This window comes from Sardina pilchardus, chromosome 20 (genome assembly GCF_963854185.1).
Source record: "Sardina pilchardus chromosome 20, fSarPil1.1, whole genome shotgun sequence".
NCBI lineage: Eukaryota > Metazoa > Chordata > Actinopteri > Clupeiformes > Clupeidae > Sardina > Sardina pilchardus.
The window spans coordinates 8,536,561-8,563,443 of record NC_085013.1 but is presented as its reverse complement, the minus strand read 5'-3'; the positions used below and the strand labels follow the sequence as shown (position 1 = coordinate 8,563,443).

Sequence of the window (26,883 nt, the reverse complement as noted above, 5' to 3'; positions counted from 1 at the left end):
CTACTTAATTGAGTTTGCCTTATATGGCCACAGTGTCAAGCAAGGAAATAAAGAACAGCTCAATGTCATAATCCTGTTATTAAAGATACACACAGACACAAACAAACAAGCACACACACACACACATACACACACACACACACACACACACACACACACAGTCAACAATGACTCTGGTCCTCCATGTGGTGATTGAAAGCTACCTCAGATTCAATCAGACTCCCATTAAAAGTAGGCTATGCAAAATTGTCATCTTCACAAAGCCAATTTAATGGTAAATAAACTTGTGTTAGGCAAATCGTTAGCCTAGAATTAGTTATACAGTATAGACATATATGATCACTGCTGAGAAAGCCAGCCATGCAACTTCAAGAGTGGTGGCCAAACGAATCTCACAAGAATCGTGAAACATTACCTTGTCAGTTGATTTACTGCAGCTCTTTCCACAACAATGTATACAAGGGGGATATGACATTAGAATTTTGCTATTTACAACAAGAGAGTAAAATATGAATACATCGCAGCTCTAAAGAGAAGCTTATAGTCGCCAAAAATACCTCAACCTGCATTGTGTCACTTAAAAGAGACACAACCATGAGTTTTGTCTGTTCACTTATGAAGACGTGGAAGTTCTAAGGCCTTGGCCAGTTCACTGTTGCCTTTCCCATCATGCATAGCTCCAACTAATGCTCCAACCTCTACAGAAAAGAAACCCCTATTGCAGACAGACTGAAGCAGTGTTGAGTGCACTCACTCACATCCCTGAAGCACACACACACACACACACACACACTCACTAAACTCTAAAATACACACGCTCAAACAGACGTGACACTTTTCACACACACACACACACACACCCTCACACACAGAGACACATGCCTGTCAAATACACACTCACATGCCGTTCACACATACAGAACACACACACACACACACCCACCCTGAAACACATGGCTGTGAAGGAGGTTGGGAAGCAGCGACCATGCACTTGGGCATGGTCGTTATCTCAAGCCCTGGTGAGTGGTATGGTGTGATGTTGTGAGTGGTGTGCTGTTGAGTGGAATGCAGGAATGTTGTGCTTCTCAGTAATGAAAAAGGGAGGATGTCCACATGGTGATATTCTCTTGTCTGGTATGGAACACAGAAGCAGATTGAGAGTTTCTGCATGTATGTTATACAGTATGTATGGTATGGCGTGGTATGGTATAGTACCATTAATTCAACCTATAGTGCATGCATATCTACATTCCAAAAGCTTTCCTAAAATAATAGAATGTGTAACTCTTCCCTTCATAATTCAAACAATAATCTTACTTTGATGATTTCAAAATAACACGCTTTCACATTTGTCATACTCTTTTCAGGGCAATGATTTAAAATGCCCAGAAGGCTGAAATGCTGTGACCAACACCATTCCCGCCGGCTCATTTTCAGAGGCCTCTGGTTCGGGTTTATGGGTAATTATTTTCAGTCATTCTGCTAGCAGAGACAGTTTGCTTGAATGCATGTCAGCATCGTAAAAGTCCTAAACTGACCCATTAACAAGTAATGGGCTGGAGAAAAGCCGTTTTCCACCATGAGAACGCCTATAAACTCACCAGCGAGGCCCTAATTGAGGTCCTCCTGTGATGAATGTCCGTGTCTTATCATGCTCCAGTTGTAATTGTTTCACGATAGTTTATTGTCCTCGCTTCCGCTCACAATTAAGTCCTCGGAGACACAATAAATAAGATAGGAAGACAGTGGACCAGTCAGGTAATACGGATTTCCTGTGCTGGGGTCTTCTCCAGCTGACAGGTTTGTTTTCTGCTTTTTTTTTCACTTTGAGAAAAGCAGAGCCACCAAAATGAGATATCTGTCTGGTGTTTATGATTTCAGTTAAAAGCACAAACAAAAGCGGGAACAATACATATATTTTCCTCTCACTCCTAAGCTCTTAAATTGTGGAGCGTGTGTTTTCTTTTTTCAGCGGCAGTTATAGCAGCACAGTTCTGTCTGTTCTAGCGTTGGAGATGCAGCAGGCTCCGATTTGTGTCAGGGTGGGGTTAAACAACTGCGGCAGAGTACGCCGACTGCCTCTTTGCGCCTCATTAAATCCCTCATAAGCAGATGGAAAATGCTAGACCATCTCATCCACTACTGTCCTTCTCATACGCTACGACGGAAAACAGACTCCTGCATTTAGCGTTCCCAGGAAAAGGTTCATCTAGCCAGGCTGAAGGGTCCATTATGCCCCACTTTATGTCAAAACGTTGCTAGCCAATGGAGAATAATGCAACAGTAATTCCCTCTAGAGAGCAATACAGCCAGCCTCAAGACTAGAGAACATAGCCTGCCATTATATCTATTTCCTCTGCGATGTGCAGTGTCTTTATGTCTGCAGGTTTGTCCATTCCAGTCCTGAAATGACCGCGAAGACAAGCATAAATACTATTTATGGTGTGACGGTGAGTCTCTCCATAATGGTAATGATATTGGCAAATGCGTCTCTTTTGTCAAAAATGTCCATCAACAAAGCGACTAATGCTGAGATGAATTTGCAGAGTAGGAAGAACGCTTATTGTAGGCCTCATTTAGAGTATGCTCCTCTGAGCTCCTTCAAGACCACTGCACACATACTGTACGGGTTTTAAATCAGTCAACAGAGATGTCAGTGTTAACTTCATTACTGCTTTAAAGAAAAGCATGGTGGTTGTGGTGTGGAGGTGAGGGTGGTAATCATAAGCACCAAAAGGCTATCGGCATTTTATAGCCAAAGGACACCATTTGGCATGCTAGCAAACTTGTATCAGTATCAACTGTGCTCGTTTTTACATGCCTTTTTAATAGGCAGCTGCTTTGTACACCAAAACATCTTACTTATTGTTGTACTTTACGATGGACAACATTGGGCTTGTGTGTTCTAGTTTTAGGCCAATGAGATTGAGGCTTCTGACATCAAACTCACAACATTGTTACAACATTCCATAACTACAGCTTGTCTGAGAGACAGGACATCCCTTTGGATCTCATTAGTATCACCAGCTCTTCATTGTTTCGTCTGTGTCCATTCTGTCCGTTTACTTTTTAGTCATTTTTGAATTTCCTGCTTGTGCTGCCAGCTGCAAGGTTCAAGTGAGCATCACTTCACTGCAAATAAACAAAAAAAAAAAAAAAAGATTCACCCCATACCAACTCTGAGATGTTCTCTTTTGTTAGAAAGATCTTAAAATGAGGCCAGGGCAGTTAGTCTAAACACCATGGTTTAATCCAGACTCAAAAGCCTGAGGCCCTGGGGCTACACATGTAGACAAGGGCACGGCTAATGAGAAAAGCTCCTCGCCGTAATTTTGGAGAAGGATTATGGCCGACCCCAAACTCGCCTATCCTGGTTGCAGACTAAAATTGGCAAGAGGGAAAGAAAGAGAAGGAGGAGAGAGAGAGAGAGAGAGAGAGAGAGAGAGAGAGAGAGAGAGAGAGAGAGAGCAGTACCGTGGTAACAATTGCATTATACTGTATACTACTCTCCCCTCCTTGACAAATAGAGCTTTGCCGAGGAAGCAGGCATGAAGCTAATGAAACACAATTGCTATGCGGCTGGTGATGTCTTCAAGCTATTTCTTCCTAAATTGAGAATAAAACTGGGAATGCTTCGGTGAGGAAACACAAGTTGATGAAACGTGTGCTCTTTTGTGCTCTGCAACGGGGCTGTTAACATTTGCTTTTATACACAAAATCTGATAAGTCTCTTTAATATTTTGAAGTCCCAGCAGTCTCAGATAGGAAATGTTTACCATTTATTTCTCTGTTTACCCTCACTTTCCATATTCATTGGCTGTTTACTTCCTCTCATTTGCCTATTGATTGTTTGATGGTAATTGTGTGTGGCCCCTGTTACATCTTGGACCGACCATATTTAATCTAATATTCCTTATCAGGGTGACTGAACATTCTTTGAACGTTATAAAGCGGGCAAAGGGGCATTTATGGTTCTTGCCACATTACAGGGTAGTTAATCAATATGTGTAATTACAGTAAGATATTTGGGGACATAATCCAAATTCTATTTGGTTCATTGAGTTCAATGTTGTCTGCTTCCCATTGGAGGACATATTCTGAGAAGTGTTACTTGATTGGCGGTATGTCAACAAACCCTGTTTGTTTTGTTTTCTGTGGCCAAGGCACTGCAGGGAACTGTAGGAAGAATGTGTTGATTAAAAATAGAATTCTATACGTTCCCTTCTTCTCCTCGTCTTGTCAGTCACAATGCTCTAATTTGCACATAAACACATTAAAGGCTGTATGAGAAAGTTAGCGATGCATGAAAGGATTTACTTTTGACCTCTCACAAAGTTTGTCAGTATGTGAGAGATGGAAAATGTAGATGGCGGCCATACAAAAAAAAAAAAAAAAAAAAAAACAGAGTACAGGCGCGTCTATGATGTCTATGATAAACTACACATGAAGGTTATGTTCAGATTCAATTTGAAAGAATCACACTAACATATGGAGATGTCTGGAAAGTTAAAAATAACGCCTGAAGATCTGAGTGATAGAAGTGCATTAGGGATTCACGTCAAAAAGTAAATGACCTTGAAAAGTCATCAAAGATTGGATTGCCTAGAAGTGCAATGGACTAAAAAGGTGAAAGCACAACCACCACAAGAAGAGAAGAAAACAGAGGGAAGTAGAGTTGGCTGAATAGAATGTAATAGAGCATGTTTGTATGCAACCGACGTGAATGTCTGGCTTGCAGCTCGCAGAGGGATGGTACCTCATATTACATTTTATTCTGCCTGCAAGGTCAGTTGAACCCGTCATAGGTGAAATATAACAAGACCAAAGTTCACCAGACAGCTGATCTTTTTTGTAAATGACAGGGGACCTTTACTTAAAATTCTTGTACTTCATCAAGTGCTTTCTAATTCTGAAAGGAGGACTGTCTCAGAACAGTCAATTCACCGTATGCCAGACGACTGACCTTTGCGGCCACATTATCTTTTATTGTAGTATTTTCCACCCTACCCACTCCACTCCATACCCTCTCTCTAATATTGAGGCTTTATATCCAGACATTCTGAGAGCACCATTACATCTACGTGTGCATTCTGGACGGCGCTTTTGATTACGCTTTCGAGCCAGCCTGTCCAATTAAGGATGAAATATTTATTTAGACTCATTGTTGGTCATGATTACCCAGAGTGATTTTCGGTGATCCAGCTAATGTATCTCCAACGGATTTCATGAATATGAGCGGCACCAGCACGTCAGGGATTTAATATCCTTGTTTATTTGTATTCAGACAACGACCAGCGCCGTTCTCCGGTGCAATTCCGAATGTCTCCAGCTAAAATCCTCTCCCCTAGACGGCATTTATGAAAGTTACTCAAGCAATAAATGGAAATCGTTTGTGTGCTGATGATGTTGCTGGTCATCGTTGTCTAACCATGCTCATGAGGGTTTATGCCGTTGAGGCATTTCAAAAGTGTGACAAAAAACATTCTCGAGAAATCATATTTCAGCTTAGTGTCATTTTTGGTTTTCAAAACTTTTGGGAGGGGAAAAAAACAAGAGTTTTTCTCTCTAAGCAACAGGTTTCACAATGTAAAGTTGCACAAAAAAACATCTGCTCTTTATTCTCTCTCTCTCTCTCTCTTAATCCTTCTTTGTGGTGAAGTGTGGAGGTCACTTAACTCACTCACAGCAAGATCAAAACTTCTCAGCCCCCCTTCGAATGTCTCACCGTATCTTTCCAGGAGCGGAGGAGCTGTGCGAAAATCTCCAATCCGATTGGTCTTTTGTTCCCGAGCATAAACCCCGCGTCCGCCTCCGCCGCCTCTCCCCGAAGAGTGCGGAGCAGGGCGGGGCGGGACGGGACGAGAACCGAGGAAATGGCCAGTCCTCTCCTCTGGCATCATCTCCTCATTAGCAAAGCAAATTATTGAAGCCGTTTCCTCCTCCTAATCAAATAATTGGTTGGAGGAGATAACGGTATCCTCTGAAGGATGTTCAGAGTTAGAAGGAGCGTCCACTGGGACAAGGTGATGGAGATGGTATAAAGGAGGTGGAGTGGTGGTGGTGGTGGAGGAGAAGGGGGCTTTGTGGAGATGGAGCTGAAGTCTGCTGTCCTATAAGAGCCGCTCATAAAAGCTGTCATTACTTCTTTTCTCCTTACCTAAGACACGCGCGCCGCACACAGACACACACACACACAAACCCACACACACACACACACAGACACAGACACACACAGACACACACCCACACACACACACACACACACACACATGCCAACATAAGTGCGGTAGCAGCTCTGTCACCCTGCCTTCAGCTCCCCCAGTCTCCTCGCCAAACGAAAAAGGGGCCTGGGACAGTTGCCAGGCTTGTGACAGGATGTTATGGGAGCATGGGTAATTGGTTGGTGCTAGGTATAAGGGGGAAAAAGAGGGAATAGACTGAAAATTAAGAGAAAGAGAGAAAAAAAGTGATTTTTGGTGCGAGTGATTTTTGTGGCCATGGAGAACTGTGACTTGGGGACATTTCTTCGCTTGCTGAGGAGCTGAGTCCGGGGCTTTGGGACTCTGTTCTGATGGAGACAGACAGACAGCTTGTCAGCCTCATTTTTTCAGCCTGACTCTCGCGGTCCCTTGGAATGCTAAACAGAACCCTGGGATCATACGTGTCTAGTGGACGCCTGACACATAAGAAGACAGCAGCCCATTACAATGCCAACAGGCAGCTGCTAATTACATGGGTTAAGAGGAGATTGGCATATTGCACTGCTAGTAGTTGTAGGTGTGCATGTGCGTGTCTGCGTGCACGCTTGTGTGTGTGTGTGTGTGTGTGTGTGTGTGAGAGAGAGAGAGAGTGTGTGTGTGTGTATTACAGACCTGGTGGGAATCCTACACTCTTTTCACTGTCGCCTCTCTCGAACAAAGCTCCATGTCCGGATGTCACAGGGTGTCTTGGCAGTCACGGAGTGTGGCAGAGCAAGTAATTAGAGAAAAGTCTGCCATCCGAGCAATGCAAGCATGCATATGAACACACACACACACACACACACACACACACACACACACACACACACACACACACACACACACACACACACACACACACACACACACACACACACACACACACACACACACACACACACACACACACACACACACACAATACACATCCTTTCTGATGCTGGTGCACGGAGTCGAACTGTGAAACACAGGCGAGCCCTGAAAATCTTCAGTCTGAATGTGATTATCATGGCAATTATTGTAATTTTGCTGTGAGATGAAAGAGGAGATTTTTGAATGTCACGGTAATTATGTGACTGCCGAAAAATGTTTTCCAATAAATGTAGCTCGTCTTCCGACCACGGGAGTATTGTTTTGGCTAAATCGTGTACAGTACTTTCTCTTAAACATTGTTCCACAGTGTGTATACTGCTTGTACTGTCTTTCAGGACACTGGAATATTCTCAATGCTCAGGTCATTTAAGTAAAACCTTTAGTTCAAACTATATGATACACAAACTACAGTATATACAGGGTGTAAGCTCTATGATGCCTCATAAGACAGAATTTTACTCTCCATTTTTCTTTGGATTTATTTAAGACTTTGGGGTTACACTCATATCAATTCGGTTACATCATCCAATCCAAAAAGTGTGCTACACTTTAACACATCTGTCAACATGAGCTCTCTCTCTCTCTCTCTCTCTCCCTCTCCCTCCCTGTCTGTGTGTGTGTGTGTGTGCGCGTGCATGTTTGAGGACTGTACTCATCTTTCTTCAGGAGAGTTTCACTTCCTGCTGAATCGCACTAGGGTCCCCCGGGCAACACCACCCAGAGAGGTTATGATCTCAACCAGGCAGCGAGCGGGTGTAGTTGGTGGGCATCCATGTTTGCACTATGTAGTAGTAGTAGGTAGTCTGACACCCCTCACCGGGCCAGCTTGTAGAACACTTGTCAGCTGGCTGTGCACCAGCAGAGATCCCTTCTGGAATGGACACAGTGTCTGTGGAATGGATACACAAGTAACGAGTCAGTGTGAATGCATGTCATCACTTGGTATGGTGGAGCTAGACATGGTGGATCAGTCAATGCTGCTTTGGGCTTGTGGCAATTCCAACTCATATTCATAACACACACACACACACACACACACACACACACACACACACACACACACACACACACTGCCTGCTCCATGAACACATGGCAATATAAACCGCTTAACTCAAACCCATATGTTTTGAGGCTGCTGACTGTTTGAGGAATGCAGAGGGCTCATCAGTTGTTGCCGACGTAATTGCTCAAATAAAAATATTGCAGAGCTTACCAGATCCAAGAACGCATATGCTTGCATTATCCCCTTGTCCTTCGTTTCCTCAACCCAAACACGACTGCCAATTTTGCAGTCCTGCGTACAGATACATTAGTGAGACCAAAAGGCCTTTGCTGTTCCCTACACTGGGGGTATACTGTTAGGCCTTGGAGATCTCCCCACCTGCCCATAGTGTGTCACACACAACTGCCTCACGTGGCCTTGAAGGGAAGGGCAGACTTCTTTCTTTGGGAGGTGTGGGGGGACGGGTTGGGGGTGCACTATACAACTCGTTTTGTCTCTCCTAGTGTCTTGGTAGTTGACAACATGTGTCTGGTGCATGTGTTTATATGGGGTCAGTTGATGTCAGTGACAACTTTGGGAAAGGAGTTGGCTCTGCATTGGAACAAGGAAAAATGTTGCTGCTAAGGTGAATGTGGTCATGACAATGGCAGTCTGGCTCACAACCCACTGGTGTCCGAATTGTGACTGTGTTGTGACACCCACAATTTGCTCTGCATTTTGGGGCGGCCCTTTGATACCCTCTGATGTGAATGAAAGCCAATCACACATCTATGGAAAACCGCAAGCTTTCAGTGGTGACTATGCAGAGCTGAACCAGGGCTGAGTGAACCATTACATGAAACCATTTCTTTGATGCAGGCCAGACACCATATTTTTCTCTCTTTTGTGAAAGGGATGAAGGTTTCTTCTGGGCGTGATGCATATCAAATTGGATGCTATCATATGTTCCTTTTGCTCAATTACACGATTCTTCTACCTTTGCTGATTTTGTTGTCATGGATAGTTGTGAAGAGCTGGAATATCTCATGAATACTTTGTTGTTTGAATTCCAGATTTCCGTTGGCACGCCATGCAGTGACATACCATAGGATACAGAAAAAAAATGCACCATTGAGATTAAGGTGTGTGTGCAGTAGTAATAAGCAGTAGGAAATTATGCTTTTCATGCCGTCGTTTCACTATGGGGAGCAATTAAATATATAGGCGTTTACTTTGTTGAAATACCCTTACAAATCTTGGTCCTTAAAGAAACTCTGTAAATTACCACGGGGCTCTAAAATGAAATTCAAATACCCACTTGATGGAAATAGTAATCTACCTTACATTTCCTCTCTGAAACCAACCAGATTGAATTTGGAGAACTTAGACTCCATCAGAATCTATTCCTCTGTGATACCATTCACCTAGACTCATCACCTAAAACTTAGGCCTAGTTGTATGACTGCCAACTTCGCACAGTGATCTAGTATGTTATTCCAATGAAAACGCTGGGTAGGGTAACTACAGTATATGTGTCCTGTACATACATATCAACAGGGTGCATTTTAAATACAAAAAAAGTGTTGGCAAATTGGAGGCACATAGAGCTGTAGCCCAGCTCAGAGCAAGTTGAATACCTCCTCTGCAAATGCATACAGATTAATTTATATCTTGGTAGCCTGGATCTATTGATTATTAGCTGAGCTCGTATATGAGGTATGTGAAATTGGTCTGTAGAAACTGATAAAAAAAAAAAAAATGCCTTAGTCCAGACTACCAGAGCCCCAAAAGTGGAACCAACATCTGTTCAAGGCTCTAGCTCCCTCTAGTGGATTTTGGAATTTAAAAATCCTTTTTTTTAACCACCCTTGGCTATATAGTACAGCTGGCAATAATGTTAAATGTGCATGAATGGCAGTGTGTTGTATGTGTCATCTACACATTTCCTCACATCTTCAAACCATAAACAACACAGGAGAGTGCGGTGCAGTATATGATATGGAATATGTGAAGAGGATAGAGAGAGGAAGTGGGAGAGAGAGGGAGAGAGAGAGAGAGAGGGAGAGAGAGAGAGAGGGGGAGAGAGGGGGAGAGAGAGAGAGAGGGAGAGAGAGAGAGGGGGAGAGAGGGGGAGAGAGAGTTACTGGACGTAGGACATTGGTGAGTGGATGTGGATGTGAGCTATGATGCCTACTGATTGCATTGAGAATGAGAAAAAAGGAAAGAGAGAGAGAGAGAGAGAGAGAGAGAGAGAGAGAGAGAGAGAAACTGGCCTAGTTGTGGCTCAGAGCCAGAGAGGAGGTCAGTGATGACATGCTGCGGCTCTAAGAATGGGACTGCAATAGGAAAAGGGCCGATTGTAATCAGAAAGATGAACGGGGACTTTTAGTGCAATCAGGTCTGGGCAGGTTATATGTGCAACTACTGGATAGCAAATTGGAAAGGGTAAGTGTAAAGTACCCTCTTTAAAAATAACAATTTAAGAAAAGACTGTTCCCATGATCTTGTATACTATGACATAAGGGAGGGCAACAAAGTAGCAATTTAAATCACACTGACTAAAAGACCGAAAAACTAAAATTCTGCCTCAGGATATTGCTTTGTCCGAGGGGAAATACTGAAAATGTTCAATTCACTGTCACTTGTCTCTCAGGGCTGAGCCTCTATTCTCCATTCTGCTTATTCAGCTTCAGCTATTAAGACAGCTGTTACTGAAACCACCTCTGTGGTTGGCAATTAATACTTTCCAAGTTAACAACACTGAAATAAAATAAACTATCAGAAAAGCATAAGCTGCAGTTTGCAAACTTAAAACAATGTCACCTTAAGGCCTACTCTATCACTTTACTTCACATACTGTTAACTTAGCATATTTGCAAGTGGCATAAAAAAATGGACTAATACTGACATCTATTGGCTAAATGAGGCTCATGGGCAGCTGGCCCACAGCATTTGCCTGAAGGCTTCCTTTGCTTGAAGAAGGCTGGAAGAAGGGGCACTGCCACATTTGCATCAGCTGGAAGAAGAAGCTGTCTGAGGACTGTTTTTGCCTGGGATAGTCATGAATAGGCATCCAATCGTTTTTTCCTTCATATCTAATATTATAGCCTAACTTAACACTATGATTTATTAATTGTTTATTAATATGCTACACAAAGTAGTAGTAGTAGGCCTACATAACATTTCACTTTTGCAGGGAGAACAGACATATTTCAGGCATGCTATCCATGGAAGCTACAGAAAGCTAGGGCCACCTTCAGGGAATCAACAAGGGATGATGCACTTGGACACTTTAGTTAATTGCTACTTGCAAAATCCACCATACAATTTGGAATGATCATGTTAATCACTGCCTTGTTTCAGCTTTAGTTAACGGTTTTATAGCCTAGGCCAAGGCCTATAAGATGATCAACCGCCCAGACATTTTCCCCAAAATGAATATTTTACTTTAACGTTTTACCTGTCTCTCTTTATCTGGACATTGCTTAGATGAACAACGACACTGTAGTCTTCCATTCTCAGTGCACTCTCTCTGTGCACGTTTGTGTCACTCAGCGCGCTCCTCTTGCAGAGCGCCTCCCCTTGCTTCCACGCGCAAAAGTTGGCAATGCGCGTGCTCAGATGAGAATGGCGGCTCTTTTGGAATCGCTGCTGCTTGGGAAAGTACAGGCCGATAAGGCCCTACTTTGGCTTACATACAAGCAGGTGAGTGCAGGATTAAACTTCATAAAACAATATCGAACATATCTGTTCTGAATGGTTTGAAACTAAACACATATGTAGATTGTCGAAGTAAGACGTGTCATGTGTCAACACTGAAACTTAGCACGAACAAGCTCAATGGTCCCGTATGATGATTCGAGGAGGTGGCTAGCTGGCTGTCGCTAACTTGTCAACAGAAACATTATCGGTAGTTTATTGTCCGCTGCACGCAAAAACAGCCTATTTATTCGTATTCCTGTATATTCATCTTGTATACTACCATGAATATACACAGTATTGCCTTGTCATGCTACGTGGAGCAACATGAGCTGATGAAACATTAACGTTAGCGATATTTACCAAATTAGCATTTATGGAGTTAGCGAGTTAACAATCGCTTGCAAGGCTGCTTTTCGCAGCAAGTAACGTAGAGATTGTCTTTATTGTGTTAATAATTCTGTGCTTGCTGTTTTAACCTCGGCTATAAAGGCAGCAAACGCATTATGTGAAAGCAGTCGTGCAGCCTATAACATAACCCTGATTGCTGTTGCACTTGTAGTTGTCAGCTAGCTGCATGGGCTTTACAAGTCGCTCAAAACACGATAATGTGAAGTTATTGTGCTGTAAATGGCACGTACTATGTCTTACACGTATGACTTACAACTCCTTTGACGTTATATTATTTAATTTGGAAGAGTTTAGTAGAGATACATGTAGGGCTTTCAGAATTTACTAGGCGCAGACACGTTTATGATTTAAACCTCTTCTGTAACTCATAACGGGAATGAATGGCATTAATTGTTTATGTTTGTGAACTTGAAACCTGACATAAATGTATCACCTTCCCACAGTTTATGTTGCTTAGATAATAGAGAGATCTCTCAGAGAAATATAATATAAAACAGATAATTTGGTGCAAAGGAGGATTCTCTGGTGCTTTGGAAGTCTCATACTATAACCGCAAATCATTTTTTGTCTCTGCAGAGCTCAAAAGACCAGCCATCATGTGAACCATTACTGCAGGTGCAGCGGCAGGAGTTTGTGTCTTTCCTGCTGAACTTCTTAAGAGATCAGAGCAGCCACACCCTCACCCATGGCCCCGCCACACCTGCCAAGACGCCCGTCAGCTCACGGTCAGCCGCTCGCTCTGCGCGTCCGTCCAGTGAGCGCAGCAGGGGCGGCCGCTCCGCCGGGGGTGGCACCGGCTCGCGCAGCACCAGTCGCGTCCAGCTCTTCTCACCCGCCCCCTCGGTGTCGCCGCTCGGGGGGAGCCAGTGGGAAGGCTCGGCGGCTGCGGCCACCACCCCGAGTGGAGGTGACGTCAGTGGGGCGAGCGGCGTCAGCAGCCCTTCCTTCAGCTCGGTGTGGAGCCCTGCGGCGCGGGCTCCGCAGTCGGACCGCCGCTCAGCGCATCGCTCCAGCCTGGGAGACTTCATGGCCGTATCGCCGCCCGAGATGCACCCACAGCACAGCCCCTCCATGGCAGCAGGGCAGCAGCAGCACCAGCAGTATCACCGTGGGCGCAGGCGCAGCGGGGGGTCTGGAGGTGGGGGCAGGGGCGGAGGAGGAGGCGGCCGCGGTTTCCAGCAGGACGACCCCTCGGCGTCCTGGGAGAGGGGCGTTAGGAGAGGGAGGGGAGGGAGAGCCAGTGAGACAGTGTCACCGCCCACGCAAGTGACGCTCAACTTCAACAACTTGGAGGATTTCCCTCCGATGGGGGCATCCCAGCATGCATCACCAATGTGAGTGTTTTGTGTCAAAACATCAACATTCATTCACATAAATGTGTACATCTCGTAATCTTAAGATTGATAGCCAATGTATGATTCGATAAACATACTAAATGCAGACGTAAGCAGTCTGATACTCAGATCAGTGTTTGTTTATCTCCAGCTTGACCAAACCTTCCCGTCGCATCAACCCCACTCCGGTGAACGTGGAGCGGCCTCACTCCCGACCCAAGAGCTGTTTCACCTCCACGCCGCTCAGCACTCCCTGCAGCCCCCCCTCCATCCCCGAGGGGGCCGTGGTGGTGGGCAGCGTGCCGAGCCTGCAGGAGGAGAGAGAGATGCTGAGGAGAGAGAAGTAGGTTGGGATGGGATGGGATGGGATGGATTGTGGATATGTGTGAATGGATGAGCGGGTGGGTAATTGGGTTTATACGCGTGGACTTTATGTTCACGAGCGATCTCAGGAGTGCTGTTATGAGTTAGGTGAAGTGTGAGTCTTTATCATGCCAGGTTATGATAAAGCTCTTGACAGAAAAGCAGATACAGTACATGGTTCATTGCAGGTTTTGTGTAACAGTTTATAAATACAGGTCAGTGTATTAGTGGTGGGGGAAAAAATCGATTCTGTTCAGTATCGCAATATTTTGTGCACACAATTAAATCGATACTTGTAGCTCAAAGTATCGCAATACTTAATTATATAATTGAATTATCCATTTTACTTTTATTTGAGTCGAGTTTACTCAGGGTTTACTCTGATCACATTAAATTAGCTTATTACGCTTATAAGGGGGGCACGTGTTGTGGTGTTTCATTGTGCATTCAACAGCAATAATAAATGAAATGGCTTCACAATCACAACCTGTTATACACGACACTCTACACTTTCACATCGAAAAAGGTGGGTGTATTTTGGTTTTCAACAAAAAGTGAATAGTAAGGACCTTGACATGCACCATGCCATTGCAAAGTGAGTTGAACAGTGTTATTTTCCTAATTTTTTGTAATGACTTAGAATAATATGAGAGACATGAATAGCAATATATCGCAAAATCGAATTGCAATACTTGGTGTATCGCAATATCTTAAGAATCGCAATATTATCGAATTGTGGCCCAAATATCGCAATAGTATTGAATCTTAATTTTTTTGCCAATTCCCACCCCTACAGTGTATACAGTACATTTCAGTTGGTTTGGATTTATGACCAGACTCGTAACTAGTTGGTTTGTTTGTAAGTTGACACTTGTTTGGAATGTGTTGCTGAATAGTCGTTCATCTCGTGGAGCTTTTCTGTAGATATGTCCTCCGTCTTTCTGTTTGATTACCCTGGGTAATTGGATCCCATTTTCTCCATCATCCATCCCCCAATCTCCTTGGTTACCCACCACGTCCTCCAGGTCTAAACTTCAGCAGCAGACTTGCTCACCTCTGAAGCCCACCCCAGAACCCTGCACACCTACCAAACAGGTGCGCATGGACTCTACCGTAGCTCAGGACCCCCAGGCCCCCAGCCCTGACCCCTCGAAAGTCACCCTGACCACTGAGCTGGACCTGTTCACTGAACTCTACTGCACATGCATTTCAGGTCAGTGGCCTACAGGGGGTGCTACGGACACCTAAGGTTTTACCTAATATAAGTCTGGGCTGTGGTGAATTTGGCAAAGCATGTTGTTATGAAGCATGTTGTGGTCCTTCTGATGTTCTCAATGCATTTGTGAGTGTTTTTGTAGTTTTATGTGTTTTATTTTTTTATATATATATATTTAATATTTTAACTGTTTAGCTCCATTCACACATACAGTATAGTTGTTATTTGCTTGTCTAACTAACTGTCTAACTGCTAGGTTTAATGATTTTACGTTTTGCCTGTTGTCACTGAATTACATGCTCATTAGTCTCTTGTTGCTTGTAGCCTGAGTGGGACTTTACCGGTTGAGATGCATGGTTTTTTGCTTGCCGCTGTAGAGAACCTTGTGCCTAATGTGTTCCTGGAGCTGTTCTTCGTGCTGCAGCTGCTGACGTGCCGCAGCCCTCCGGCTCCAGAGGCGGACAGGGACAGTCTTTGTGCCAGTGGCCAAGGTGAGACGGGCTCAAGTCTCAGGTGCTCATGATCATCCATGGATGGGTGTAGTCATTTCTAAAGGAATTATTTCTTTTCAAGATGACCGTTTTTGGGGGTGTATTATTTCTATAAGAATGATTCGAAGAATTATACTGTCCCCCGACTATGTTTTTCATTTAGTTAAGCATTCTCGTCCAGTTTATTTCCAGTCCCAGAATGCTGGCCTTCTGTCTTTGTGTGAGTGAAATCTTATTTTGTACAAAATGTCATTGCAGACATGCTGGAGAGGGGCTACTTCAGAGATGTGCACAACTGTGTGTATTTTGCTGTCAAAGTTCTAGAGAATCAGTTTGAGTGAGTAATATTATACATCCTATATCCATATAATAAAGCCTGCTGCGGCCTGTGCTTTCAGTAAGCAGAAATAACACACTCTTAGGCAAGTTGTTTAGACATAGAATGGTCTGTAACGATCCCATCACTATTGCCCAGGTTGGTGTCTCACCTGGACAAGGGCACACTGCGTCTGCTGGCAGAGAATGAGAGGGTGGGCTTGTTCGCTCCTGCGCTGAGAGATCGGCTGGCCCTGGCACAGGACAACAGCACGGCCAAGGTAAACAAGAACAGCACTAAAACTCAATCAGACCCGACGAGACCTGATGCTGGACAAATATGCAAAGCCCTAAGTCAGGGGTGTCTGAGTGGTGGCACAGTATGTTAGTGTTGAAATGATCAGGGGGGTACTTTTTATTTAAAATTTTGGCTAGTGCATCTAGCTGCAATGGACCATAGTTGATCTGTGGCCAGTACAGACCATCCCCCACGGTTTTGGAGTGCAGATTAACAGCAGTTTCATGGATGCTCACTTTTATTATCTGTAACAATCCAGTAATTCACAAACTAATGAACTGGCTTGCCATAATGCGTTGTTAGAAGAACCTTCATTTTAGAAGCTTTCTAAAAAAAATAATCAGAAAAAAAATGTTTTGTGACTTAAAAGCTTTGATCTGGTTCATACCGTGAGTTTTGTGACTCTGTTGCACCCGTAATCTTTCATACTAGGCCCTCACATACCGTATTGGTGGTCAGATTATCACACTGGCATTGCCCCATGTGTGCCTCCAGGTCTCCCCCTCGCTACCCGCCTTCATCCACTCGGTGCCATTCCAGCCGGCCACAGACAACCGCTCCAACTTCAGCTGTGACAAAGCCTTCCACATATTCAAGAAGCAAAGGTGAGCCGGAGAGAAATCTGGACCAGGTTTGACATTTGATACAGTAGCTGTGAACTAAACTCGTCATTTTCAGAAGTCAGGGAGGCAGTGTTTTTATTTTTATGCATCATCAAAAATCTTTTGGAATTTTAGCATGACCTAGTATTGTCTTATTCTCAGTTGGTTGAATGACTCCATGAAGGCACTGCTTGAACTAAATATCTTATAACTTAAACAACTGATTGCATTGTTCCCCAGGGATATCTTTTATGAGCTGCTGAGAGACTGGGAGGATTTCCATAAGGAGCCTGGCTGGGACTTTGAGGCAGCTCTGGGCAGCCGAGTCCGGTGAGTGACTTGACCCTTCTGCTATTTAATCTGTGTTTGTCTTGTGCAGTTGGTGCCCAGCTCCCTGACCTGTGATTTGTTCTTTCAGGATGATGGTCAGTCAGCTGACGGCTGCGGGGAATCATGCCCACTTTGCTCGGCTGTTCCAGAAGCAGCTGGTTCAGGTGAGCATTGGAGGACGGGGCTTGTTTCCATGACGTGGGCTGATTCTTTTTCCCTCGCCCTCTTTTTCCTCTTTGTCTGTCTCTCTCTCTCTCTCTCTCCTTCTCCTTATCTTTCTCCCTCTCCACCCCCCACCCGCGTGCACACACACACACACACACACACACACACACACACACACACACACACACACACACACACACACATTCCTTTGCTCCAGGCATGAAAACCAAATGACTGAAATTACCACACAAATGAACTTACATTACAGTGACTCGGAATAGTTTTCTGAATTCCTTTCCTTGAATTTGTCATTTACATGTAATCAGTGTTTTAAATGAGCATTCCTACAATTTTGACACTTTGTCATTTGTTTGTTTGTTGTGTCCCTGCCATTTGTCACTGAGTTCCACTTAGAATGAACTGAGAAGCAACTTTTCAAGCTCTCAAAGACGTTCACTGCTCTGCTCTCCATCCCCTCTCCCGTCCTCCTCTCCCAGATGTGTAAAGAGCCGGGGGTGCGCGGCTCCTTTGGCGAGGCCCCGGACGCGGACGTGCTGAGCATCCTGGGAGCCGACGGCCTGAGCCGGCTGAAGCGTCTGCAGGAGCGCCTGATCCAGCCGCAGGGCTTCATGGGTCCCTGCCCCCCGCCCTCCTTCCCAGGGTACCAGGAGTTCTTCAGAGACTTCCTACAGACGGCCAGCTGGTGAGCCCCTACCCCCCCTCCCGTATAAAAAAACTGAACACGTCACGTCCACTCCACATGTGAGGTGCAGCCACTGTTACAGAGGCGAAGTGCTCCTCCATAAATAGCCGTAACCTTGAGCTGCGGGAGTCTGCAGCCGATGTGTCCTGGAGATAGCGCAGCTCCGGTCCAGCAGCCTGGCAGACTCCCGCTCACCCTGCTCGATAGGGAACATTAGCATAATGGATCATTTCATCTCATTCAAGTGTAAGAATGATAAAGGGGGGTCTGCTAGTGATTCTCTGACCTTCCCTGGCGTTGTTAATGCAACATTTGGGATGGAAGAAGACAAAATGACATTATGCAAATCTGGAATTCTAAAGTGTAAAATGACAAGACATCAGACATTTTGAGCAAGCTTGAGCAGCGTGTTTGGAGGGTAGGGGGCATCGGTGTGATGCTGAGTGGTTGGTGTTGCTGTGTGCAGTTGCCAGCTGAACCAGCACCTGAAGGACAGCATGTGCCAGGAGCTGCTGCTTCTGGACGAGGTGTCCATCCTCGGGTCGCCAGCAGGTGGCAGTGGTGGGGAAGAGGAAGGAGACGGGGACATGGACCAACAGGTCAGTGGAAGGGCTATCAGTGTTTACACAGTATGTGAGTTTATTCAAGGTTTTCCTGCTACTTTGTCTCATCAGCATCTGCTTAATATTTCACTTTCTATCTCTATCTCTATCTCTATCTATCTCTCTCTCTCTCTCTCTCTCCCTCTCTTCATCTTTCCCTCTCTCTCAGGATGAGAAGCAGAGGTTCTCCTCAGTGCTCCTCGTGGCTCGTTTGCTGGCTAAGTTCCTGGGTTTCATCTCCTTCCTGCCTTACCACACCTCTGATCCTCCATCCAAAGAGATCCAGCAGGCAGCCATTGCGCTGCGTAGCAAGGTGTGATGTGTGTGTTTGTGTGTGTATGTGGTTTGTTTGCGTTTGTGTGTGTTTGTGTGTGTGTATGTGTGGGGGGGTTTGATCATCATTTGTGATAGTAAGAGATTTGTGATCCACTGTGTCAGACAGATTTGAAACGTATTCATGTCCTCCTGAAGAAATGTGTTGGGCTCACTCCAAGTGACCTGTTGAGTTTGTACCTTGTTTTTACGATGGCGCGCTGCTCTCCCATCAGAGCTCCCCAGTGTTGGATGTCTGCGCCGTGCTGCGCAGTTGTGTGCGCAGACGCAGGCTGGTGCTGACGGTGCCCTGGCTGGTGGAGTTCCTGTCCATGATGGACTACACCGGACCCTACCTGCCCTGCTTCAGAGCTGCCTTAGGCTTACTGCTGCACCTCTACAGGTAGAGAAGCACACTCACACACACACACACACACACACACACACACCCTTAAGGTTCAATTTATTGGCAGCTGAAAACAGCTTGGTAAGTTTTCTGAGCATGTTATGTTTGTGTGTAACAGGCGAGTGTTGCTGGGCAGAGGAGCTGAGATGTGTTACCTGAATCAGCTGCTACTGGTTGCAGTCCTGGGCTGGCTCTTCCAGGTGAGACAACATAGGCCCTTCCTGTGTTGTGCACTCATATTGTGATCATTGCTATCATATGTGAATAGTATTGTCCTTTCATAGAAGGCATTTTTTTAATATCATGATTATGCTTATAGACAGCTCCTGATGTAATATGCACAAGCAGTTTGCCTGTTTGTTTCACTTCTGTGCCTCCCTCTGTTTCAGATCCCTGTGTTTCCAGAGGACCTCGTATTCAGCGAGGAACTGGACTTCAGCGAAGAGACCTTGGCTGGTTCCCAGGGCCTGGTGAGTACCATCCTGTCTTTGAGTTTGCAAAACTGTCTTAATCTCGTCTTTGGCCATCTTTCCACTGTGGGGTCAAAGGAGCTAAGGTCAGACTGCTCTTTCCTCCACAGGACACTCTCCCCCTGGTGGAGCAGCAGCTGCTCTACACCTGCTGCCCGTTCTTGGGTAAGAGAAGGCTCTGGTGTTAGATATACAGTAGGACCCTCATAGCAAAGCCAGCAAATTCTGTCGGATATGAACTGAAACGATCGGGTAGCTTGTGAGTGCATTGCTGTGACACACCCACGTTTGCTTTAAGGGTTTTGCGTATGATACTAAATTGCCAAAATGTAAGGCTACTACATTAACTGAAGTTTGTTTTTGCTCATAGCCCACCTTTGCCATTTGCCTGACGTAATGTCAACAACACTTCCCTGAAATGTCTGTTAAAAATTAGCAGTGTTTCTTGACTATTGATCCTCATGGCAATGTGTTAATGATTGGCAGGTGAGTTCCGGAAGCTGCTAGCAGCCTTTGTGGCAGGAAGCAGTGCCAAGAGTGGGGGTCTCATACGCAAGATTACGCCCACCTCTGCGGATGCGGAGCCTAGAGACCAACCCACAACCCGCTCCCAGCAGAAACTACAGGTACTCTACCTCAGATACAGTACACCCTCTGATCCATCAGTTCTGCCACAGCACACATGTGGTTTACAAAATGAACTAGACACAAGTCATGGAGATAATGAACTGGGAACTGGGTCAGCTTCACTTCAGCCATCCTAATTACAAGGCATCTTTCTTTTTTCCAATAACATATGTTAGTGTACTTATTTGTATAGTGCCATCCTCATACTGTATTTCATTATTTCAGATGGAGTTGGAGCAGGCATTCTTCCACAACCAACCTCCATCTCTGAAACGGACCGTGGACTTTGTGGCAGAGCGAGTCAGCTCCAACTGTGTCAAACACATCAAGTGAGTCCTGCTCACCACACCTTCATGATGTGTCAGGGCATCTAAAGTATCTATCTCTATTTATCTATCTATCTTTCTATCTATCTATCTATCTATCTATACAGTTAAGCCATGTTGGGCTTTATTAAATACTTCAGACAAGTTTGGAAATGAACACTATGGCCTTCTCTGCCCCACTTGCTTGTTCCGTGTAGGGCCACTCTGGTGGCAGAGCTGGTGAAGGGTGGCGAGCGGACCCTGAGGGAGGCGCTGGCCTTGGAAAGTGCCAACGTGGCCAAGCTTAATGACGCCATCTGCACCCAGCTGTGTGACAAGGGCAAGCAGGCACATGAGAGGGCCACAAGGTAAGGGGGAAAATCTGGTCTCTCACCTCAGCCAGTTTTTATTTATTTATTTTATTTATTAATTTTATTTATTTTTGTTTCAAGCTGCACACACTTGTATGTATTTGAATGCAGATTTTATGCGCTATTATTTATACACACGTCTGTGTGTGGCCATGCACGTGTTCATCTCTCTATCTGCATCTGCCCACCTGTGTGTGTGTGTGTGTGTGTGTGTGTGTGTGTGTGTGTGTGTGTGTGAATGTGTGCGTGCAGGTTCTGCAGTGAGAAGGGTCCAGAGGCTATACGCGTCCTGTTGCCTGAGGAGACCTCTCCAGCAGTGAGTTAAAACACAGCTGAGCTCATTCATCAGCTTATGTTATTTAGCCTGTGATTTATTCTTTCATTATATGGGTTTTTAATGGGCACCATTAACATGAAGACTTGCTTTGCCAGGCGCATGGTAAATCAACAGCTGCATATTTATCGAGTGTTGCTCGGTGAATGTTAATTGGCGCTTACATGGCTGTCACGCTATCTCATCGATGAAACACTCTCTGTTTGTCTCAGCTGTTCATTAGTGAGACGGACATATAGGCATTGTGAAATTGTTGGAGTTAACTATGTGTGTATGTGTCTGCTTGTGTCCCCGGCATGCATGGTAATCAATGTTTTGTACGCAGGTTCTCAGCACTTCGGAGAGCATCACGACTCGGCTGGCCACAGAAAAAGCCTGCACCTGGCTCTCCTCCAACATCACAGGTACCTCGCCTGTTTCAGATTCATTGGGCCACAAACATACAATCGAGTCTGAGCAAGGAGACGATTGGCAGGACCACAACATGCATAACAATGCACACTCAAAAGCATGGCAACAATGCCCTCATTTAGTCAGGAGATGGGGCAAGTTTATGTCATTCTCTCATATTTGCAATCTGATTTCAGCGTTGATCAAGAGGGAGTGGAAGGTTGTGTTTGACCGTGTCCTGAAGACCCTTCCCAGCCCTCCGACCCCAAGCGCAGACATGTTGGCAGCGCCCCAGACTCAGACCCCCACAGACGCCCAGAAGGTTGGTGGGGGACCAGCCTCGGGACCAACAGACTGTCCCTCAGAGTGCACTCACCAAGCCCCCAGAGCCTCCAACGTCATCACAGAGATAAAGGTACGGACCCGGCTGTGCGAGGCTGCTTTGGAGAGAAAAGGCCCGGACATGGCCCCAGTTGCAGTTGTTATTTATATATTCTTTAGTGAAACTCAGCACATTTTCCCCTCACGGTCCTCGCAACTCTTAGTTGTCCATTCCGTGTTTGCACTCTAATGTTCACACACAGTCCTGGCTCTGAAAATAGGACACATAAAGGCCCAGACCGAGACACTCCCAACAGTCCCAACCAGTCAACAACATGTTCCAGAAGCACAGAAGGAAGGGGTGTGATTTGATTGTACATAAATAATCTTTAGTGAAACTAAGTTATGTACTGCATCTTTAAGTAGTGGTGTCATGCGTATGTATTACCATTAACCTGGATCACAATACACCTCGCTTGTCCTGAGCTACTGGTGTGGCTAATAGCACTAGTGTTGACAAATGCATTCTAAATAACAGCACTGTCCTTACTGTTCAACTGTCGTAGTCTTGCAATTCTCTGGAGTGTTGGGAATTTAAAAGGCGCCAAGGGATGATCCGTATCATAAACATTTGACGTGTTCTCTTCCAGGAAGTGTTGAGCATCGCAGTGGGGCCCAGAGCCGAGGATGAGGTGCTTACCATCCAACAGCTGCAGGCTCTATTGAACCGAGCAAGAGATACTCTAGAATGCCGGAAGGTACATCACACAGATGCCCTCACACATAAATCACACAAAAACAAGCATACACATGAGCCTGGAGATGCACTACTCGCAAAGGGTTAGGGAGATCTGGCTTTTGGGTGAAATGTAGTGTTCCAGTACAGAAACTACTGAAACATTGAACTGTTGGGCATGGCATGCACTTTCAAAAGTTTAGAGAAGTTCACATTAAGTTCACCTGAAAAGGTTATAGAGGATTTTAGGTTCATCCTAGACTGGGTAAGCCCAGCCCGATCTGCCGGTGATTGGATTTTGCCCTGCAGCTCAGGCTGGAAGTCTGCACATTTATCTCTCCTGCTTCCTGTCCACGTTTGCTAGAACCAATCACAAACTGGCTTATCCACCAGGTGCACCCCGATCATTGGCCTGATCGTACAGTCATTTGAACTATGCCCATTGATCATGCCTCTTGTGCAGTTGTAATACAGCGCAAACTCCCCAGACTAATGTCCAATCTCAAAAGACTGAACTTAGTGTGGTGATAGCTAGGCTAGGCTCATCCTGAAATTTCACCCCCCGAAAGCCGAATGTCCCTGACTCTGTGTGAGTAGTGTATGAGCCTGTAGATATGTTGCAGAGTCTCTTGATTAATTTGCATCATCCCAAAGAAACAGGTGGTTATGTTCAGTGGATGTGTTTTCATCTTTTTGACTCTGTCTGCATCACTTGCCATCTTCCACACTCACCTGCTGTGTGTCTGATGTACTCGCCTGCAGTTTCTGTCTGTGGTGCCGGAGCAGATGCTGGTGCGAAGCACAGTCATGTTGGCCTGCAGGCTTGGTAAGTGATCCAGATCTAAAGCAACACAGTGCAGTTCAGTTACTTAGTTTACCTAGTCATTTTATTTTAATATCGACTTAAAGTCATTTTGATATTACATTGATTTATAATAGGGAGAATGGTGGAGTACTGAAATGCCTGGCACCGTGTTGTCACGAGCACTAACATGGCCCTTTTTGTCGAATCGGGTGCCCACTTAGTGTTAAATTGACACAGTATATTGGAAATTGACAAGAAAGGGGGTTACATTAAAATTGCATTGATGTACACAGCGTTTTCAGTATGTATGGTACGCAACCATACTCATCATCATTGTAAATGAGGGCTAAGCCCTCAATGATTTTTTGAGTTTAAATAAATCAAATCAAATTAAATACCCCTCTGCTGTTGATGAATAATTGATGGTTCATGCCATGCCAGCAAATTGGGAGCATAAACTTTGCAGATATCCAGCAGTTTGCAGTTCAACATTTACCTGTTTGATAAATTTGCACGGACTACACTAATGGGGTGTGTGTGTGTGTGTGTGTGTGTGTGTGTGTGTCTGTCTGTGTCTGTGTCTGTGTCTGTGTCTGTGTCTGTGTCTGTGTCTGTGTCTGTGTCTGTCTCTGTCTCTGTCTCTGTCTCTGTCTCTGTCTCTGTCTCTGTCTCTGTCTCTGTCTCTGTCTCTGTCTCTGTCTGTGTCTCTGTCTCTGTCTGTGTCCCTCTCTATGATCAGTATCGGGAGAGCTGCCTCTGTTCAGCCCCATGGACCGTGCTGGCCTCCGAGCCCTCCTGGAGCAGTTGGCGAGCCTGTGGGGTAGCAGCCCGCTCCCCTCCATACCGCTCCACCTGCTCTTCACCTCCTCCAACCTCACCGCCGTGCTCAACAACGCAGACGTGAGTTCTGAAGCACAGCTCGTGGGACGTGCACAAGCGCACTGCATCTCTGCTCGATCTGCCACTGCCTGCTTCTCACAGGAAAAGCAACCACAAGCTGCACACACTATTGTGGCTGAGTTTCCACAACTTGTTCAGTGTCAGTGGACAGTGAACATTTTTTTGACCCAAGCAGAGGGAGAAAGCTTGTTGAAGTGTGATGAATATCCGATAATTTGATAATGTGAAATTTGTGTGCTTCTGACAGCAATATTAGAAATGACTTAAACTATCGTAGTTTCTGGGATGCGGGGGAAGGATTATGCTGTTGCTCAGTGATTTGTTTGTTTTTCCTGACAAAACCTCACAGTACTAAAACAGATACACAGAGCTTTGCATTAAAAAACCCTTTCATCCTATTTTCTTTTTTTTTTGCCTTCCTTCCTTCTCTTGTCTCCTTGCTATCTTTCCTCCTCCTTTCTGCCATTCTAGAATTGCCATCACTTCAGAGTCTTGGTCCAGCTGCTTTTGGAGAAAGGACTTCTGGGAAAAGAAGATGTGGTGTCACATTGGAGAAGTTTATTGGAGCTGTCTTGGACAATGGTAACCCCAATTCCATTCCACAGCAAATGGCAATGTGAAACAACTATGCGGACTGTGTAACATCTATCTATTAATGCAAGGAACGTCTGTCTGTGTGTCAGTCTGTCTGTGTGTCTGTTCCACCCATAACTCTCAAACCACTCGTCGTACTGCTCTCAAATTTGGTGGGTGTCATCCTAATGGCACAAGTGTGTGCAGTGCCAAATTTCATGTTATACGAACAAAAAATGCCACATCTACGGGCTCTGCATTAGTAACCTAAATAAGTGGACTTGTTCTGATTCAATGAACTTGGCTCTTTTTCAGGAGTCCATTGAGAAGATCCAGGAGCTGTCCATTTCCTCTGTACCCCCAACACCAGTCTCTTTACCAAGGCACAGAGATGTCCTGCAGATCTCCCAGTGAACAGCAGAGGGCACCCTCTCACCACATCACATTAGAGCACTTGAGGAAACTTTTTACAGGGTTTGCATGCTGAGATGTCACCATTACCAAAGACGCATTATGTGGAGCGTACTCCTTCATGAAGGAGTACATGTGCTGCTAGCCAATCAGATGAGTTTGTTTTGAGATGGTTGGCTCTCTGCTTAGTGTGTGAAAGTCATTTTTCCCCTTTACTTGGAGTCTCTGCCATTGCTCATGAAATGACGTCATAGCCTTTAATGATACTATTTCCTCTAAGGTTCTGTACCAGATCTAAAGAGCCAGTGAATGCCGTTTTGCGGTTAGTGTCAGCCACTGGCACGGACTCAGATGCTGTCAGGTTTTTTTTTTTTTTAAAGTGCCTTTAGCATTTAGCAGCCAGACCATTTCATTTGAAACACCAATTTATGTTTCACTACTTTCAGGATAAGTCCAGCCAGCCATCCTTATTTGGAATGAGAATGTTCCCACAGGTTCCATAGTTCTGATTCACTCACTGGTCATCTCCGTGACCTTGATGTGCTGTCCTCCTTTCCTGTTCCACTGGCACATTCAGTGGGATTAAAGGGAAAAAGAGATTCAGATGAAATCTAATTGGCCATATGTTAATCTGGTACTTTACATGAACTGTCCCGTTTAAGAATGAGGCTGAGGAGAAAGACTGGCCAGGTGCCGGTGTCGCTAGACGTTTGCCAGTTAAAGGAGGGAAATGAGGTGAAACTATAGGAATTAACGAGGTAAAATATAGAAGTTGATGAGGTATAGTAAGGAAATATAGAACGGTCTTATAATGGAGTAATCAAGTTCATCAAAAGATTATTTAATTTTATATTTATATTTTAACAATATATCCTAATTATGTTTGTCCTGTCTTGATATACACTTCAACTTTATACGAACATTCTGCTATGCTGCTTGTTATTTGGGAACTATGCGTCTCATAAATGTATTGAGATGCATTTGTGATAGACTATTAGTTCATGTTGGACTTGTTTTTCAAATGTCAGTTGCTTGTAAACTGTTGTCATGTTTTAGGATAAATTTGTATACAAGAATAAAGATATTTTAAATGTGAAAATTGAGTACCTGGTTATCAGACCTTTTATTTAGGTGGTGTGTCACCCTAAACTTGACTTGTCAAGAGGGCTTTTCTAAATATTTCCTAGATATTCTGTTAAACAGTTTAATTCAGTAGTAGATTAATGACTTGCATCCCTGTTATGCAGCGGTACATTGTTATCAAGAAACAGTCCAAACGACTACCACTTATCAAGTCAG

General features: G+C 44.8%; 1 protein-coding gene across 2 annotated transcripts; it reads left to right on the top strand.

The window, feature by feature from the left end:
- The first annotated feature begins 11,703 nt into the window (after positions 1–11,703).
- cdan1 (codanin 1) lies at positions 11,704–26,683 on the top strand. 2 transcript variants are annotated; one of them, XM_062522317.1, is made up of 28 exons: positions 11,704–11,799; positions 12,781–13,538; positions 13,690–13,881; positions 14,927–15,114; positions 15,495–15,608; positions 15,867–15,945; positions 16,084–16,204; positions 16,717–16,826; positions 17,064–17,153; positions 17,242–17,317; positions 17,816–18,021; positions 18,488–18,620; positions 18,793–18,936; positions 19,172–19,338; positions 19,460–19,541; positions 19,731–19,811; positions 19,922–19,976; positions 20,298–20,437; positions 20,664–20,767; positions 20,962–21,111; positions 21,367–21,430; positions 21,774–21,852; positions 22,036–22,253; positions 22,810–22,917; positions 23,658–23,721; positions 24,440–24,600; positions 25,072–25,182; positions 25,489–26,683. In XM_062522317.1, the coding sequence occupies exons 1-28, from the start codon at positions 11,716–11,718 to the stop codon at positions 25,585–25,587; spliced, it is 3,978 nt and encodes a 1,325-aa protein (XP_062378301.1). In that variant the 5' UTR covers positions 11,704–11,715; the 3' UTR covers positions 25,588–26,683. The 2 variants fall into 2 exon arrangements, with proteins under 2 accessions (XP_062378301.1, XP_062378302.1); XM_062522318.1 differs by lacking the exons at positions 11,704–11,799; positions 12,781–13,538; positions 13,690–13,881 and having other exon boundaries at positions 14,976–15,114; positions 15,442–15,608.
- The last annotated feature ends 200 nt before the right edge of the window (positions 26,684–26,883 follow it).